This window comes from Homalodisca vitripennis, chromosome X (assembly GCF_021130785.1).
Source record: "Homalodisca vitripennis isolate AUS2020 chromosome X, UT_GWSS_2.1, whole genome shotgun sequence".
NCBI classification, from domain to species: domain Eukaryota; kingdom Metazoa; phylum Arthropoda; class Insecta; order Hemiptera; family Cicadellidae; genus Homalodisca; species Homalodisca vitripennis.
Window position 1 is genome coordinate 60,443,444 of NC_060215.1, and position 21,235 is coordinate 60,464,678.

Genomic DNA, 21,235 nt, shown 5'->3' on the forward strand with positions numbered 1-21,235 from the left:
ACTTGTGATGAGGAGAATAGGAAGCCTTATTGCAGCAGCCTGGAGGAAAGGATTGGTTTTGTAGGGGTAATGAGAAGGGGCAGGTTGTCAGAGAGGGGAGTGAAATATCTCTTCAAGCCATTATTCTGTCGCCAGGACTACACTTCTTGAATTCTTGATAAATATGAATAGCTGATGACTGCGGGTGAACTAGCTTGACCGTATAAAACCTTGACTACTGTTGAGACGAATTCAAGCGACACGTTCCATCGTCAAACATTCAATGAACAAGTTCCATAATTGAAAATCTAATCTTAAATTCAATTTTGCTTAAATTGAACTCCATATCTATTGACGCTTAACTTGTAAATATGGTACGATAAATGAGGTCATATTATACAAAAATTATATGGGATTTTTGAACCTAAATCATAAAACGTAATAGTGTTTATTACAACTGAATGGGATTTAAGTGTTCATAAGTAGAAGGAGTAGTAAAAAATTACTCCATAAAAACCCTTCTCAAAGGTTTTTAGCCTTTACTTAATTAATCTGAAAAATTTATAGAAGATAACTGAGTATTCCATTTAAAATAAAGTGTGCTATATGGTGTGCAAAATTAATTACATAAAATATACAAAAATTGACTCATTTTTAACATTAAGCTATCATATACATGCTTGATATATTGGATAAACATTAGTTATTGTTTCTAAAGTTAAGAACTAAAAAACTAACCATTAATTAATAAAATCTTCACTAATTACACACAATTAAGTTTTCATGAACGTAATATTTATATTTATTTTCACACAATAGTAAGATATTGCTTAGAAACAGTTCAAAACATGATAAAGCTACACAACACAAAACATACCAAATAAATAAATGAATAACGAAACCACAAAATATTACATACAAGAATTTCTATCACGAGGTCAGACCAGTTCCCAGCGCATCGACGTTATCAGCTGATTGTTCAGTTGACGAAGTGCTTCTACGATTGAGTTTAAAAACTATTTAAAAAATAATGGGAGCTGACTTTTTGCAGCTCATTCTTCATGAATAATCCTAATGGATCTTTACATATTTATAGATTTCATAATAATCAAACGTATTTAGTGTAATGCTTATGCGATACGTATGTATGATTTCCAAAATGTCATTCATCCCATTTATTGCGTGATTCTCATCTATGACATTTTCTGGAACCGATGAAGACTACTTTGGTAATTTTTTGTGTTTTTCATGTTTTTAAATCTTTGGTTACACACCCTATCTGTCTGTCCGACGTCCAAAAATGGCAATCGGGACATGGTAGTTTATGTATGCTGTTTTAGTCTTTTGTTACAGTTCTGAAATGTGGTTTGATATCCTGAAAACTTGGTCTATGCCATGATAAATCTAGTACAATATTGCTAAGTTGGAATGAACTCAAATGTTTTCTACACCTTATTATGTTACAGTTTTAGTTTTTACAGGCAATATGAAACATTTGTTTCATACATGATAAACAAAACGCAATATGTTGTGTACAATAGTGCTATAACCATTGCATTCGGCAATGCATTTTTATATTTTCAGTTCTTTATGGTTATCGGTTACATTCAGTTGTAGTTCGAGAAGTCAATAAATTGTACAAGGCAGTTTTTTTAAATAAACGGCCAGTTTTTGGGTTTTGGGTGATATGAAGTTCTGACGTGTACTCGTTTTTTGTGCTAAATAAAATATTCACAAAACCTAATATAAATTATGCCGTACCCTTTTGACCTCCGAGAGATCTGAACATTTTATACTGAAGTAACCCGGACGTTTCTCTTTCAACATTGTATTTAAGATTGGAGGCAATGCTTAAATAGCAATGAAAATGTCCAACTGAAGGAAATTGCAGTTAAACAGTGTAACTGTGCCGCCTACATGGATGCCTAACGTTAAGCAGTGTTTTACATTTATATGAATTGTCATCATTATGTACTGATTTTTGATGTTTCTCACATATGAATTTGATAAATGTCCAGAGAATGGAGAGCCTATCACCAATCCTTTATGATTAGTGTTGAATTTACCATTAAATTCAAAATAGTTCTCTTTTATAATTATAATAAATTTAAATAATTTAATTTAAATCTGCAACAGATTTGATATCTGTAGATTTATGTTTGTTGTATAGCATATCGTTTTATTAGCTACTTTCGTAATACAATTTTGTATATAAAGTTATGCTTGTATTATTAAAACAATTTTTTTTATTTTTAATTTGAAGTCTTTTTTCCTCTATAAGGTCAAAAGAGATTTTCAAACTTAAAATTGCACTTATAGCAGTGTGTCAAGTCAATATTACTTATAACATTCTAGTAAGTTTGAAAGTTGGCTCTAAGGCGTAGCCCAAACTAGTGGAGATACCAACATTTTGAACCACGGGTAAACCGCACATGATAGGGGTTGGTGGGTTCATCATGCGCATATAGCTACCTCGATATTAAGGATATTAAGCTTATTGCTCGGCAGAATAAGGCAATAAAGGAAACCGGCCTACCCTTTTTATACAAAATGAAAGAAAAGAAAGTGTTACAATTTTGAGAACGATACTTGTAGCATGCCTGGAGCGGTTCAGACCCTTAACTTCTGTCACAGCCTGTCTGTGTGGGGCTATAAGCCACGTGTGAGGTTGTAGGGCGTGGTAGTCAATAAAGGTCCCTTTTAAAATAACGTATTCATCTGATTCAGTTGGAACCAGTTTAAATCTAATTAGTATTATTAAATTGGTAATTTATCATAAAGCATAGTAATATACATTAGGTACCTTGATAAGTATCGGAATGTAACTAGTAAACTTTATTTAAATTTGTGGATGAAATATTAGTTTGGCGTCCACTGACTTTAGTGGTTACCAATATTTAATTTGAATATATTTTTTATGACTGTTGTTATGTAAAGATTTTTAAATACACTTTAAAATTAGGACAATTAAAGTATAAAATGTTTATTGAAAACACTCACCTAAATCTAAAATGCTTACATGATTTCTTTAACATGTAACTTTTCAACTACTTATACAGTTTTAATATCGTTCAGTCGGCAAAAAATAAAAGTATTTAGAATATTTACGCTTATATTATCTAATTATAAAGAACTTTTCAAGTCATTAAAATGAAATAAAAATAAAATGAAGTCTTAATCTAGAACTAGTAAATAGGGTTGAAACCTACTAATCTATGTTGTAACAACGTTGTAATAAAACAGTCTCAAGGGAAATCCTATACTTATTTCTCACTGCAGTAATCCAAAACGCGGTAAATGCTGCCCCTTACAGAAATCTGTCATTAATAGCACTGATTTTTTTGTGTCTATGACTAAAGATAATTAAGGTCAGTCAAGGAAAACCGTTCTAATTCGAGCTATATTTTAATATATACATTTACTTATTTAATAGATTGAATTATGTATAAGTGTTGTCATTGTTTTCCGGTGTAATAATGTACACACTCTGTACTCTGTTCTTGAATCAACATCGATTTAATCTTTCTAAACAAGTATCAAATTTTATAGTATTCGTAATCATTGAACAATGAGAAACAAGATCGATTTATATGAGAAAACGTGTATGGGAAACGATTTTGGGATATTATAGCATTTAAACTTGTATAGAAAATATAGAATGGGAAAATAAACTGGTATAAAAAAAACTAGCTTCCACATCAGCTTGTAAGCTTTGTCTTGATAATTTTAGTATAATAATAATCCGTAAATCATAGTTAGATCAGTCTCATTTGACACATTGTTATCCTGCAGAACTTCATGCCATTTAAAGTTAACTTTGTCAGCATCCAGCTTCGTCAGTACTAAAACTACATTGGGTCTGTGACTAGAACATAAATGTCTCCAGAAATTTGCACTTCCAATTTAGATCATCTGCTTTAAAGATTCAAACAAAATATTAAACAAAGTCGAGACACTGTAAGTCTATAAAGGTACGTGTCGGAAACAAACATAAGAGGAGGTGAGATGAGCCGGGAACAGGGTGATTTAAATTTAATGACGCTGAGTGAAGCGGGATCACCGCAGCTGCAGGAGACGGGCCAGACCCCACCCACCATGTCGTCCACGCGGGGCGACTGTCTATAAACTTGACAGCGATTTTCTCTTAAACAGAGTAGGAGTGAAAACTTCGCGCGATCAAACTTCCTGAAAGAAAACAACACCAGGCCCGCGATATTTCTTGAACCACTCAACACCTACAGACTAATAGCTTCAGGATTGAGACGTTGTTTGAAAGTTTACATTCGAGTTTAAAACGTATAAACAATAGCAATTAGTACATTTTTACTTATTGTAGTTCAAATTTAAATGCAATTTTAGATACAAGACTGAGGTATAACCTTTTAACGATATGATTAATATAGACTTCAGTGCTTAAAATGAAAAAAAGAACATACAAATATGCAACTTGTGAGTGTATATTATGCATCATTAGAGCCTTATAGTATATAACTAGATGGTATAAAAAATTTAAAAATGTATCCATTTTACTAAATATTTGTTACAAATGAAACAATAAATATAAAATATTGCAAATTGATTACATGTACCTACCTTGCTGCGTAGTACTCGAAGAATGCGACAAAAATCTCCAAAGATCGAGACACAGCTGCCCACATGTTTTTTCATGTTGTGATCACTCTGAGTTCTCCTCGATAAAATTGATACACTTATAGACGTATAAAAATATACTAACAAACACTTCTAACACGAAAACATCATATAAAATAACAGTTATATATCTGAGTTCAATTAGGCACAGTTACGGTCTTAGTAACATAACTGACAATCACTTATCCATCCTCAGATGGCTGCATATCCTCAGCTCGGAGCTAAGTAAAGTATACATGACCTGCAAAGTAATAAACTTAAAGTAATATCGATGTACTTTGAATCTAATCTGGCGGGGAATCCAAACTACGTTCGTATTTGATACGTTTCTATAGTCTTAGAATTGCTATTACAATAGGTTATTTTATGTAGTGGGTAAATGTTTAAGTTGTATGAGCAATAAGATATTACAGTAATACTTTTAACCTAAACTGTCTCGCATGTGTGTCATATATATGTATATACATATATATATATATATATGTATATACATATATATATATATATATATATATAAATATTATAAGTACATACATATATAATAATACATATATTATACATTTTCAAGATCGCATATTATGACATAAATCTAACAACTGAATAAATTACGTAGGTTTATTTTTAAGCATTACAACACACTTCAATAACAAGCAAGTAGAGAGCTTAAAATATAAAAAGTTAAATTTATGTTATGTATAGATTTGTGATAAATCTATTATTTGTAACGGTTTTCAATCTAATTATCCTTCGCTATTGCCATAAATATAATATGGCAAAACATGTGAGCTAACATTAAAGATCCATAATGGCCACTCGTTTTAAAATATATTTGAGTTCATGTTTGTTCCAGAAAAACTGTTTTTTTCTGCATATATATATATATATATATATATATATATATATATATATATATATATATATATATAGCCATTTGTCAAACTGGTGACACATCTATAAATGGCAAAATGTCTGTGTATATTTTTATAGAATGTAAAAGTACTAGTTAGTAAATGTTATCGTATTCTATTTCTAGTATTTAGACTTTAATAAAAAATATTTGCATGAGTAATTTGAAAAATGTAGGGTTTTTAACACTTTATAAATTTACAAAGAATACAATTGTTTATTATTAATTATTGTATTATATATTATTATATATTAAGTGGTTAGGTTTAAACAAAATACATTTTAAATGCACGGAATGTTTTAAAGTTATATATTACTGTTACTTTTTTCAACGCATTGACTGATCTCCGAGCTACTTGGATATATAAACAGGTTCACAATCATGGTTTTCAAGCTAAAAGCCTTATATAGTGATGAGAATGAAGACGTACGGATAGCTTTGTCCCGATTCCTTTACTCTCACGTTAACTTAAAAGTAAGTATTTCCTATAGTGCTTTTAATAAGGACTTTAAGACAAGATGCCTTCGTATAACAACAAGGAAAAGTTTAAAGAAGTTGATGACTTAATGACCAAAAATATGTCTCCAGTTACCGTAATGATCGGTTAAACTCTCTAAAATTCCTGTATTTAGTAAGTAATTGTATAATAGTTTAAGAAGTTGTCTGTTACAGACACCATACAAATGCAGACTCTGAGTGCTCTGCTCACTCTCATTCAGTACATACCAGCTGTGAAGGTGTTTACATCATTACAGCTAGACAGTAATTGTATAGTAGGTAGATAACCAAACATGATCAACTTATACGTTTAAAGGACGTGACGGCCAATTCATCACTCTTAATGACCAAACATGATCACAGATATGGAGTTAAAGTGATGAGTAGTCAAGGCAAGTTTCCGATGGCGCCTCTGTTGGCGACATCAAACGTTATAATTGAAGTCGAGTATATCTAACCAACCAACACCTTAACTAAAACATATAAGTTTCAGAGTTAGGTATAATAAGTTTTGTATAGGTATAGATTAGAGTAGTTGCGTAATGCATGAGAACTTGTATGCATGCTAATTGAATACATATGTTTGAAATGTGAAAATGATTCTGCCGTTACCCGTGTTGGGAGCCTTGTACTTCTTGAGAAGTCAAACAGGATGAATAATCGCGAAGAAGATTTACACCAATGAGGATTACTAACTCCGTCAGTGATTTTATACCACGGAAAAAATTCTCTGCAAAGCCACTGTTGTAGATTCGAAGTTCAGCGAAAAGGGGTTAGGTTTGTAGATAAGGATTTTCCCCATGAGAATCGCCTCAATATACTCGTATTACTTTGAGATGCAATATGTTTCCGGGCATTATCCAGTGAAATGGAAGGTTCGTGGTAACAAGAACTTCTAGCTATGGTGATTTCTAGCTAGAGATAGTGTTACCGTAAAGGAGAATTTCTTACCAGTAATTTATTTTATGATTGTCATTAATTTATGTTGTAGAAAACAAAGAGTCCTGAAATTAATAATTTCTCCAAAACCCACCCCTAACTATAAATTGCTAATATTAGTGGATGTATAAGAATTTCAGATTGCACGTTTGTCACAGTTTACGAAACGTAAGGATAATTTAAAGTGAGAAAGGATTGGGTACGATCTTGAAATTAAACTCAATTTGAACATAATTGGTAACTCAAATTACACCTTGAATACGTCCTCATGGTGGCCAAGCGTGATATAGTGAGGTAGAGTTATTTCCAGATCTCTTGCCACACACCGGCAAATAAAGGAGAGTACAAGTGCTGGACTCAGTGAGATGGATCAATTCGTCGCAACAGAAATTTGCTTCACTGATTTTAGAATGCAGTTGGCGTTTACGTTTTATTTTCCGATTGACCTCTTTTACCAGGCCACGACGTGTAAATAAGGTTAGGAGCTTACAATAACGAATGTCTTATCAGTGACGCCACACAGCACAATATGGTCCAGGCCAATACCGTTGAAGCTGTGGCGATATCACTAACACAATATTATTCTCACTTAATCACACTTAATATATTTAAAAGAGCGTTAAGGTTTTACATTGGTAAAATCTTTATTGATTTTGGTACTTATGTATTAACTGTGAATATCAAACTATTACTTTTGGATTAGTTCTTGACGTAAAAATATACCAAAATATTTATAGCTCAATTTTAATCTAATTCCTTAGGATACATAAACTTAAATGATATTAATGTTTAGTGTCACTGAGGGACTGAAAGATATTAGTTAAAACTGGATTATACATGTACGATAATTCATTTGAATCAAGCATCAAACATGGATGTTGCACTTGTTTTAAACTATGATTCGGGGCCGAAATAGTAGTTTTGACTATGTAATATGTTTAAAGAAGAGATGGTACTAATTTTACGATTTTATAACTCGATGAAACGTCTTGGTTGTGTGCTACCAGGGGTAGTAGCAATACATACACTATATAATAGTATCAAACATTTTGTATTGAGAGAATTTCAACAATATAAACAAAAGTACTATATTCTGCTCAGTTTAATTAAGTTGAGACATATAATGGATGATTAAAATAGATTTAAGATTCAAATCGCAAGATTGGGTGCTGTAGCAATAATTGATTACCTGACAATTACCGCACAGTATTTATGTCTCATAATCTTTGTATGGAATCAAGGTTCATTCTATAGCCAAGGAAAAGAAAGTAATACTTTTTTCGGTTTGGAGAGCCAATTTAAACACAGCCAAAGACGTACGACTTTGCATCTGAGTTAGAGACAGCACAGGTTCTAATCCTGTTTATGCCCATAGCAACTTTTGTCACTACCATATACTTTGCACTGTATCGACCCTAATTCTATTTGATTTATAAGATCGTCACACAGAACAGTTGCATATGGAAACGTGCAAACTAAGGCTTAATACCTCAATGTTTACGTTATTTTTTTGAGGTAAATGTCTCAGCAGCGTACTTTGTAAAATAACACCCCAAAATATACACTAAGTCTCTTTTGGATCTAGAACAATTTACTTTGGTCACTATTGTAAAACAATTCTTTTCAACATTTTGGACTGTTGGGAAGTTTTACCTCGATGAGTCCTTATACTACGCAATTCCGTAGGGATACAATGTGAATTGATGCAGTGAACAATATCTAATGCAAATTGTCATTTGAAATACTAATAAAGGATTTAACTACATATCTATACACAGTAATTTGGCGCAAAAAATAATTGTAATTTATATTTTCCTTTTGTACATATTATTATGAATGCATAACAATAAAAAACGTTTATATTAATAATCAATCTTAAATCTTAATACGGTATAAATTAAAACGTTAAAATAAATCTCAACGTGATATCTTATACCACCACAAATATAGAAGCTAAATAATTTATTAGAGCAGTCTGCAGTAACTGAAATATAAACGTTATACGGAAATTGGGTCAATGTTTCTGTTACCACGGGAGTAAATAGACTTTTATAGCAAATGATCATCTTCACAGCGAATGCAGTGATTCTAAACAACATGTAATCCATATTCACCCACGAGACGTCCCACGTATTGGAAAAATGTAATTTTAAAATCTGGGTCAAATTCATATAAAGAAATTTGATAGGATTGGTCAGTTAACAAATGTATTCGAACAATTATACATTTTCTTTTAATACGGGTATGTGCTCTATCCATTAAATATGGTGTTCATATATATGGTCGGACCTAGGCCGATCAGGACCTAGGAACACTCCGGCACCGTCCAGACCGTCAAGAGTATTTTAGAAACGAGGATAAGGTTACTTTCTACGCTTGTGTCATTAGTAAAGAGGAAAGGGGGAGATGGATGAACAATGCAACAATGATCCACCTCCCCAGCTCGCACCGCTCACTTTGCTAATGATAAGAGCAATAACAAATCTCCCAGCTTGTTAGTTGTTGTCTGAGCGACTCGTTTGCAGCGCTTCGACTTGATCGTACTTTACGACCAACTTATTTACTTTTCTCTATTCTCTTTATAATGAAATGTACAATTATGAACCAAATATTCAAGCATTGCACATATTTTTGCAACGAAAACATTTCTGTTTAGAATATATTTGATTATATTTATTGTGTTTCTCTTTATGTTCTCCTATAGTACTCGCAAGTAATAAGGTTTAAAATACAATTTTACCTATCTTAAAACAATTACTACTTTATTCCACTCATTATAACATAGGGCATTTATATTTTATAATGCACATCTCCTGATATACTTTATTATTTTGACCGTATACTATATTCTAGAATATATATATATATATATATATATATATATATATATATATATATTATATATATATGAGTGTGTTGTCAAATAAACTAACAAATACTAAAGTTCGCTTGAAATCCTTGGCGTAAATTTTGAAAGTTTAATGATAAAAAGAATTATAATTATCAGGAATATTTATCACATAACTAAACATACTTTCCATAAATAGTTTAATAAAATTCGATTAGAACAGTCCTTACATTCAGAAACTATAAACTATGTCACATGTACACCAAGACTAACACCTTATACCTTTGTTTGTTTTGATATGTTTAAATGTAATGCGTTATAGGCATAGTAAATACGTAATGGGGAGGATGACATAATGAGCTGTACCGTTATTACAATAGTTAATGTGATAAATATGTAGTCTTAACTTGTAGCCATTCAATATATCCCAGCTAGTTGGTTAGCTGGGATGGGTAGAGGAGCACATGAAAACCCGTACTGAAATTTATTAGCAATGAAAATTACTGTAAGTAAAGGTTTAACATAAGTACAATAAATGGGCCAAAAATAGTGATGGCGTTTTCACACAGAGATAAACCAAATCAGTGTTTTACTGCACTAATGCTTAAAAAAGTTCTTAGCGCACGATTTTTATTCAAGAGTGTTAGTTAAAAGTATGGATACACTCTGTTTAGTTTTCGATGGACAAAGATGGAGAGAAGGAACTTGAGACACCTGTGTAGGAAATAGAAATGAACTTTTTAATATCTGTTTCAACCTTGCCCATTTCCCCAAAATAGAATTTGGGGGGGGGGTTGGAAGGGCTTGTAATTTGAAAATGTAAACACCCATTAAGTGACACCTGAAAGGGCTTTATAAAAGAAGAAGAAAAGTGGAAGCTAGAGCTTTTTATCTCAACCCAGTACAACATGGCATGTCATTGAAATGATTTAAAAATTGAGACAAAACATGAGCACCTACATTCAGAAGGTAAATAACTAACATTCAATAGTCAACCACTTTCCTTACAAACTCAAACCTTTTTTACAGTTTGTACCTACTACAGGGCAGGTCTCTCCTATCTTATCAGCTTTGAGGAAGGTCAGTATCACTTTCCGCTTCTCTTACACAAAGTTAAGGCGTGTTTTTGTGATACTTTGTGTTGAAATAGAGTGTTTAAGCGAACAAGAGCGCATTATGATCCTGATGATGCGAGGCAACGGAGATCGGGCGAAATTTTATGATGAAGTATGGAATTTATCTAACGACACTTATTCCAATCTAAACCCTGTATATAAATCAGAAGTTCAAAAAACCAATCCAACGTTTCCGGGAAACATGCAGCGTCAAAGACAGCCCCAAACCTGGGGACGACCAAAATCGGCTACACACGAAGCATTGTAACGACGTTTTACAGTCCTTTGTAGGAGATCCTCATGCCTCAACAAGTAATGTATCTAAAATATTTTAAAGTTTTACATGACGGTGGTTAAATTCGTAAGAATTGATTTAGTTAATGAGCAAGTGAGGACTATTTTGATCGCCGAGTAGAATTTTGTGAAATAACGATGCGGAACATTAATAATAATAATACAATTAGATTAAACAACATTGCTTTGTCAGATGAAGGAACTTTTGTGAAACGGTAACATTAAAAGGCACAATGCTCGTTATTGGGCTGATGTAAAACCCCATTGGATGAGAAAGCAATATACCCAGAACCCTGAAAAATATAACGTTTAGCTTGGCATTGTGTGGGATCAGTTTTTTGGGCCCTCATTTATTGACGGAAACCTTAATGCCGAGGTATACCAGCAAATGTTACAAAACGAGGTTTATTCAGTTATCCAAGTAGCAACCAAAAACTGTAATGAAGTTTGGTTCCAGCAGGATGGAGCAACTCCACACTACGGCCTGCATGTCCGGGAGTATTTAAACAATATTTTCCAAATCGATGGATAGACAGAAGAGGAAGTATTGAGTGACCGCCAAGATCGCCAGTTCTATCTCTACTTGACTACTTTGTGCGGAGTCACATTAAAACCAAGGTCTATAAAATGAAACCTCACTGTATTAATGACCTTAGGGACAGATAAGTAGTGAAAATTAAAAAAAATCCCGCATGAATCAATACATTGTCAATACAATCAATACAATCCCGAACAATACATTGTCAAACTCAAACTGCAGTTCATCATCTAATATAAAAAACACAGGTTAGTAAGTTTAAGCCGTTTCATTGCTTAACGTAATTGTAATTACTAATAATACTGTAACTTTACATTAAAAAAATTAAACTGTCCCTTGACATGCCCATTTTGTTTCTTAGAGGGGCATGTGCCCATGCCTTGAGTTTCATTTTTTTATCTTTGAAGGTTGATCTGGATCCATCTTAACTTAATTATTTTCAATGAGCTGCCATTTTTTACTGGGTTGAGATAGAAAGCTTTAATTTACACTGTTATTCTTAATGGGTATTTAATGGTTCACTTAATGGGTCTTTGCATTAACAATTTTGAGCCCCCCCCCAAATGGGCAAGTTGTAACAGTGAATAAAAACGTCAGTTATATTTCAAAGGTGTCCCGAGTTCCATTCATCCTTAAAATCTATCTATCTTTACCAATCAAACCCTAATCACAATGTATTCATACTTTTAACCACGCTGTATAATAATGAAGAAAAAATAATAAGAGTTCTGATTTATTAGAGCAATTTAGTGATCAGTCAACCATTCCAAAAGTATTAAAAGCCAAAATAGTGGTGTAAGTAGTCTTTTAGGACCAATGCTGCAGGAGGAAATAGAGAAGCTAAATCAACGTACTGACTTGTTGAGATGGAAAAAGTGAAATATGTAGTGCTTTAGGAACAATTTTGTAGGAGGAAAGGAGAGAAGCTACAACCGACAGTACTGACATGTTGTGAGGGAGTAGTGGTATAAATAGTGTTGTAGGAACAATATTGTAGGAGGAAAGGAGAGAAGCTACAACCGACAGTACTGACGTGTTGTGAGGGAGTAGTGGTATAAGCAGTATTGTAGGAACAATATTGTAGGAGGAAAGGAGAGAAGCTACAACCGACAGTACTGACGCGTTGTGAGGGAGGAGGGAGTAGTGGTATAAGTAGTGTTGTGGAGGAAAGGAGAGATGATACAACCGACAGTACTGACGTGTTGTGAGGGAGTAGTGGTATAAGTAGTGTTGTAGGAGGAAAGGAGAGAAGCTACAACCGACAGTACTGACGTGTTGTGAGGGAGTAGTGGTATAAGTAGTGTTGTAGGAGGAAAGGAGAGAAGCTACAACCGACACTACTGACGTGTTGTGAGGGAGTAGTGGTGTAAGTAGTGTTGTAGGAAGAAAGGAGAGAAGCTACAACCGACAGTACTGACGTGTTGTGAGGGAGTAGTGGTATAAGTAGTGTTGTAGGAACAATGTTGTAGGAGGAAAGGAGGGAAGCTACAACCGACAGTACTGACGTGTTGTGAGGGAGTAGTGGTATAAGTAGTGTTGTAGGAACAATGTTGTAGGAGGAAAGGAGAGAAGCTACAACCGACAGTACTGACGTGTTGTGAGGGAGTAGTGGTATAAGTAGTGTTGTAGGAACAATGTTGTAGGAGGAAAGGAGGGAAGCTACAACCGACAGTACTGACGTGTTGTGAGGGAGTAGTGGTATAAGTAGTGTTGTAGGAACAATGTTGTAGGAGGAAAGGAGGGAAGCTACAACCGACAGTACTCACGTGTTGTGAGGGAGTAGTGGTATAAGTAGTGTTGTAGGAACAATGTTGTAGGAGGAAAGGAGAGAAGCTACAACCGACAGTACTGACGTGTTGTGAGGGAGTAGTGGTATAAGTAGTATTGTAGGAACAATATTGTAGGAGGAAAGGAGAGAAGCTACAACCGACAGTACTGACGTGTTGTGAGGGAGTAGTGGTGTAAGTAGTGTTGTAGGAGGAAAGAAGAGAAGCTACAACCGACAGCACTGACGTGTTGTAGCCGACCGCGGGATACAATCAATACTACAACTTGTTGAGTCACTACTTTTTAAGCGCTACTGTGTTCGCCACAGTGACATTGTTTCAAGTGTTTGTTTTATACCGTAATATTTGAGGGATGTGTAATTCGCTTTGTAGGTGAATTGTATTAGTAGGAATTGGAAAAATATATGTTTTTATGTCTCCTATACCTAGCAGTAAAGTACAAATACTAAAGTAGTTGTAGCTGGAATTTCTCAAATGTTTAAAAATAGTTCTATTCCATTTTCAATATAAAAATTCTTAATTTTGGCCAAAAAAATTGGTTTTTATTATTATATTGTTGCAGTTCAGAATTTAATATATCAAATTCAAACAGCTCGTCTTTCTTATTCAGAAAATGCCCAAGTAGATTCTTGCCTTTTGAGCTCTCTAGAGAAATCCTCTTGTTGCAAACTCAGCATGAACTGCCAAAATTATCTAGAAAAATGAAATTTAGGAATCGTATAAAGGAATTACTGATTTGTCCATCCCAAGGCAGTCTCTCTCCCTTTCACTAAAGGTGATATACTCTTTATATTTCTCAAGACTATTTGATTCGATATTTTGTACGACAATGCCAAACAGCTTCTCAAATACTTAGATCGAATTTACCATCCTTCAATCTGTTGTAGAAAAGATGATGTATTAAAACAAAGTGTAAGAGAGTACATAAATCTTGATCATTATGTTCTGACAATTTATCTCAAAACTGAATTGAATAATAAAGGAATGCTATTTCTATACCATACAGTTAAGGAGAATTTGGCAGGCATCTACACAACTCACACAACTTGATGATCTCTTCCATTTTTATATTTATGTGCTCACCCAGGAATATTACACCAAAATTAACCATAAATCTACTTTGGCGTATGTTTTTCTTATCCCGCAGCCTGCTTTTAACCATCCTTGACTAAAAATTGGCTATCTGCACATATTATAGAGTGGGAATGAGTAATAAGAAATAAGAGAGAAATGTTAGTTAAAATTGTTAACAGACAGTTGTAACTCAATTATCGGAGGAAACGTAAAGGAACACAGAAGGCCGAGATGCAGATTTATGAGGTCGTCCTATAAGTTCTCTTATATTATTTAGTCCTATAACAAATAAGTTAAATACCTACACCAAGTGCCTTCACCCTTAATCTTACCGTACCTTATCCTCTTAGTGTCCCCACACATCATACAAATTTCAGAGTTCAATGTGAGTAATAAATGTTAATATTAAGTTTACTGTAGATGTCCACTGTCAAGATTTATACACATAAGGCATAAGTAATTAAGGACTCCTTAACGTGTGGCCTTAAAGATGTAACTATTGCACAGGAAACAGTTTATGAACTAAAAATCTAATGACTTTGCCAATGGCGCAGATTAGCAAGTAGAGCGGTTGTTACAAGTCAAACAATGCAAACCGTGGGTGCTCCTAGGATAGGTGACTACTGTGCGATCCTGTCCTGTTCGGCTATTGGTGATGGTTTGAAGGTCACCTTTAAACCGTTGGAAAACTCATAGCTATCACTTCGGTAAATAAAAAATACTATATTTTTACCACCATGGCGATGGCCGTGGTCTGAATCAGTGTGATAAAATACTGTTATTTATTTTGTTGTACTATTTTAGGACACATTCCTGTGAGGATAGGTTCATAACCCAAGGTATGGTATTTAAGATTGGATACCAGCGAATAAAACCTTTGGTGTTTGGTGATAATTTTCATTGAATATGGAATAACATTTAATTTCCCAGACAACCCTGAACCAGTCTGTGGAAGTTCTATCAGCGTAAATGGTTTTAATCCTTTGTAAATTTCGTGTCCCCTCTCTCAGTAGGTAAATTCAAGAACATGAATGTTGTAGGGTCTATAATAATAATTTAACCTATAGGTAAGGTGTGTTTATTATCTATGTGTCGAGCGTGTTAAGATTCGTCAGAACATTTATGCCGTTACTTGTAGCTTACTTGAGCAAATAATGAAATGTCCATTAACACTCCAGAACATCTTGAATATTTGGCTCTCGATTTTGTATTCCCGTAAGGTTTTATTTTGGTAACGTAACTTTGAAAAGTTTAGATCATGTATATTGTCTGCCTTTCAGTCTAGAGAAGGTTTATTTCAGCTGTCAAATGATAAATATATATGAGGGTTTTGCTACATTACAGTGAGTAACAGTTAACTTACGTCTTCTCTTTGACGTTCGTTATCTCTGATTTTATGGTATATTTTGAATGTCATTTCGCTGTATGGGATCCGGTGAAAGTGCTTTACCCATTGCCGGCAGGGTTCTTACACAAGACCACTGATCAGAGACGTCGAGTCAAAAAAACCGATTTGCAAAAAGATTTTAACAGCGTGGTTAACACTCACTGGGATACTTGCGCTTGTACTTCACCACTTACAAGAGAATGGCTTTCAAAAGTATTGGGATATTTATATCAAGTGGCCTTCTCTGTCTCAGTTCAATGTTAGTACTTGTTCCGTCGTCTTTTTCTCGTAGACGATAACTTGCACGCTAACTAGTCGTATAACCTCGCGGAGTCAATACGTGTGGGTATTTCCTTTTGGATGCTATGGGGGACACAGGATACTAGTCTCTATTGCTACAAATGTGAATTGTGTGTGGCAAGTAAAAATACCACGTTTCGGAGTTGAGTGAGCTGTGAGGGTTCAGTATTGTAAACAACAGAGCCTGTTCCATTATTGGTAATCTTAAATATCTCTACTACTTCCCGCTTATCTCATTAAGTATACTAGTGATATTTGCCACTGATGGAAATTTTTGTGGTGAAGAGCTCGTAGTACAAATTTTACGGCTTAATAAAAACGATTTATAGGAAGTGCAACAAAGGACATTTTTAAAGAATAAACCCCTTAAAATTATGTTTTCATATAATCATGTGTTTCACTTTGTAGCAACAAGAAGGCCTTTATTCACAAGGGGCAAAGAGTGATCGTGTTATAGGTATATCCGTGTTAGTTTATGTGTTACCCATATATCATCTACCTCAACGTTTGTCAGCAATATAATTGACGCTTCTCAAAAGTTTGACATATTCGCTTCATCTTCTTTCGTCAATCAGACCTCCTTTTAGCGTGTTATATCTGCTAAAGTTATATTTGCTTTCAAATTTTATATGTTAGGTTTGATAAATACATTACGATAAATATTTTTACACAATGTTTAACGGACGAACAGCCATAATAGCCTAGATGAATTTTTCTCATCCTAACATTAAGAAAAAAGACTCCCAAAACGTTTTGAGTAAGAGCACGACGGTTTCCCCCTTTACTGTGCTGGCAGGTGGTTTTCCTAGTGGTGGTACAGACCACCTTCCTCCTTGTCCCTGCAGCTGGTAACTTTACGTTATCTTACGATTCTGCAGCCGTTCTAATCGTATTAGCCTCTGCGTTAGGTTCACGTACCTAACCAGTTTTAATTATCAATCCCATTAAAGCTACCAATGCAACTTAAGGGCTAACCTAAATGTGCTTACTATACTACGGTGTAAGGGTGTGTGATCGGTTTTGCAAAATACTTTAATCAATGGTTAGGTAACAAGATGAACTTATAGCAGACAATAGTTAATCTCTGAACGGACTGTCTGATATAGACCTACACTGACGAAAAAAAAACTCTTTGCTACACGATGTTGCTATGAAAATGCATGCAATAAAATAATTTCAATATTAAGATTTTACTCTACATAAATCTTAAAGCTCCGTTTAACTTATCTGAGCCAATTGTAATCTACCATACAGTATAAATTATAAATATTTTTAAAGTAGAATATTTTAAAAACTGTATTTTAGTATCTAATATAAACAGAATTTCTTACAATAATTGCTCAATATTTTCTTTTTATTGAATCTTGTTATTGTTGTAATATCAACCATGGGATCGCAGTAGTCATTTAGGATTTACCACCTGCCATCCCACTATTAACAAATATTTTTTAAATTTAACTTTAACTTGTTAAGCCCACTATCAAAATAGACTGTGATTTTGAAAACGATTAACTCTTGGCAGGGTTGAGTCAAGTAGAATGCTAACACACGCGCTAGTGTCACACATTTGCTAGTGTCACACACATGGGTCACCTTTGCTGATCCGCGTATGTGTCGCGCGGTCACGCCTGAGCACTGCACACAGCGATTCGTGGCAAAACTCGACACTCGTTAAAATTCATCTCTTGGTACATTTGGATTTTCGTTTTTTTACAGTTGCACAGTTCTGGAGCTTATACCTTAATTTTTTTTCTTTTAAACTTCTGTGTGGAAAGAAAATATTTCAGACTCCCTGAGATTACCAATCATAGTTGGGAGAACTCGACACATCCTCCCACTTTTTCCAGTACAGTTAAATAGTGCTATAAACTCTCCTATTACTATTTCCTCGTCAAATTATTGAAAAGTATGCGTATATTTTTTTGTATCCAATATCCAGAATGGTGTTTATTAAAACATCATGTAGGGAAGTTTAAGAACAATGTTAGCTGCAAGCACAGGCAGTAAGATATACTAAATACTATAAAGAAAAAGTACCCTTTAAGTTATTTGTTATAGTCGTTTTTTAATTTATTTAAGAACATGGTATATCATAAATAAAATTTCAGTTTCCTGCAAAAACAGAAATTATGAGAGGTATAAGAAGGAAGGGAATTAATCATAATCTGCCTTAAATTCTTCTAAAAAGACTTTCACTATCTTTATTGAATCCGGTAGCATTCTTACAGGACCGGCAAGGTACTTTATGTTATTAATGATTCTGTTACTAACATTATGAATCAGCTAATGATCTTTTAGACGTTCATCGAATAAACATTCCAACAGGTACATAGGTAGACTCAGATACCATTTTCCTATGTGAATGTGTTAATAATAGATAAACTCTTAAATATAAGACCAAGAATTGAAGTAAACGCATGCAGACATACCATGCTCTAAACTATCGCCGCACACGCGCCTCACACCGGTCTTCATCCAAACTTACGAGTACTAAACTAATACCATCTGATCCGTCTTTAGAGATGGGTCTTATTTACTCAAAAGAAATTCAAATGAAGTTATTCAATGGAAATGCTCTTTGAAAAGAGATAAATGAAATTAATCAAACTTGGAGGTTATATTTGTATTAAGTTATTTTCTTATCGTAGAAAAGTAATCCACACACTCATTTTTAGGAAGAAAAGGACATACTTGTGTACGTGATTACACAATAGATAAACCTCTCTTATATAAAAATATCTGTGCCGGAGATATATACATGAATAGTTTGCTACGTGTCTTTATAATCTGCAGTCGTGTTGAAACAAATAACTATTTGATTGCATTATATAGAGGGCCGACTACATAGCAATGACAATACAGTCGAGGGGGGCGGGGTGAGTAATCAATAAAGGAGCCATTCGTGTTTCGAGGGCCACTTTAACCAGGCTTAGCAGCTTTAATTATTTGTTTCTCTTGCAATTCTCGGTTTCATCATTTGATTAATTTTACTTCTATAAGGTTTCGAAACATACATACGTTTTTTGCGTACTTCTGTGTGGTAAGATTATACTATCAAAGTTATTTAATTTTAAATGAAATGTAAAATTTGCAATTCTTGTACTTAAAACTAAATATAAACATATTTGTAATTTTGATGATCTGGCAGATAGTACATACAACTTTATTTATAATGTTTGATTTTTTATGGTTACTCGTCGTGTAATTCTAAGTTTACTGGCAAAAAACAACTTCTATAAAAATTATTAAATTACTATGTATTTATTCCGTAGTCAGAATATTCTAAAATTCCGTATTTTCATAATTACATAATTAAACTACTTGGAGCCTATAGCTTAAATATTTGAATTTTAAAGGCTAAAATAATTGATATTGAAGATCTTTGGGCATTTGCTTAATTTATAATGTATTTATTATCTTAAAATGTATTACTGTATTACCTGAATTATTTTACAAGAGTTATTATATTATTTGAAATCATCACACTAAACCAGAAAAAAAGGTTGAGCATATTGAAGTGAGAGTTTTTCCTTATCTGGATGGGAAACATCCTGTACAATTTATTATTTTATTAAGAAAGTATTGAATTTAAGAACATCATTGCAAATACATGGTATAAGGCTTCATGATTTAAAAAATTTTGTTTGTATAATTGTCTGTCAGCGCTCATGCGCGTCTACTCGTGTGTGCGTCTATAGTTACGGTTTTAGTTAAAGGTACAATTTGACTAACCAAATTCGATGTGCAGTTAGTTAGTAAAAAACTCTAAAAACTCGCAATGGAAGGTTTTAATTTTTAGTGATTATCTTAAAGCCAAAATATTTGTTTAGTATTCGGAAATGTTATAGAACGATTGAGTCAAATTCCGACAAAGGTTCAATATCAATGTTCTTCAAAATGTCAGTTAATCTAAATTTAAAACGATAAAACCAGCGAAGGTAAATCAGGCACAGAGTCATGCTTATATTATTACTTAATCATTTTAAAATGACGATTTTATGTAATTTTGAATGATAAAAAATATAAATAAAATCATTGTATTTTACTCTCTTCTCTCTGGTGCCCTACTAGATCTATTTACGCAAACATTTAATGTCTTTTCGGTTTAACATGTATGTGGTTGTGTGGTAGAAGTTTTTAGTTTGTTTTACATTTTCTTAGGTTTCGATATCTAAGTTTTCTTTGACATGTTTCAGTTTATTATTGTCTCTAGTTTACTGTCTATCGTTAAATTATTTTTATTTCTTTTTACAAACAGTTAATTATAACTTACAAGGCTGTATTTTCAAGCCTCTAAAGTATTATGAATCAATACGTGGGATAGGTTTTCAGGATGTTTGTAAAAGTTAAGGATCAGTATCCTTCCCTAAGTTAAAGTAAAAATATTATTTGGAAGATGCAAGAAGAGCATCAACTAAAGTCAATGTTTAACTGGTGCAGATACTTGGTGACTTGAACTTGAAACTTTATCTGGCCTTTGATACAGACGTTTCTCTAGACATGATTTATTGTAAGTAAAACATTCCCTAGCGACCGGTCATTCTGAAATGGTTTTTAAAATCGTTAATACATCCTTATTAGTGACAGAATATACTTATAAGCAGCATTCAATAGTTTTAAATTATTCAATAAAACCAAAAATTACATTTAATCAAGAAAACAGATGAAAGAAAACTGTAAGGTCTATCCTCCTTCAGGAATCTGCAATACTTATTCGCTCAACCTAATTACATTCCAATCTTTCTGTCTTATCTTAAACTCTCCAATAAAGTTACTTCAATTATATTTTGTAAAAAAATTAAAATGAGAATTACATTGTTTAGTACAAATTGAATTGGAGTTGGGTTGGGCATTCTTTTAGACACTTTATTATGTTTATGGGTTTGTGTACCTAAAAATACGGTTGTATTTTTCAATAT

At 33.4% G+C, this 21,235-nt stretch overlaps 1 protein-coding gene across 2 annotated transcripts in view; it reads right to left on the minus strand.

Annotated features, from left to right (window-relative positions):
* LOC124369056 (synaptotagmin-7) overlaps positions 1-21,235 on the minus strand; it is a 250,142-nt gene that overhangs the window by 187,774 nt on the left and 41,133 nt on the right. For both annotated transcript variants that reach the window (XM_046826756.1, XM_046826757.1), the window contains exon 2: positions 4,573-4,870. In XM_046826756.1, coding sequence (XP_046682712.1) covers positions 4,573-4,637 — 65 coding nt within the window. In that variant the 5' untranslated portion in view covers positions 4,638-4,870. The remainder of the gene's footprint in view (positions 1-4,572; positions 4,871-21,235) is intronic.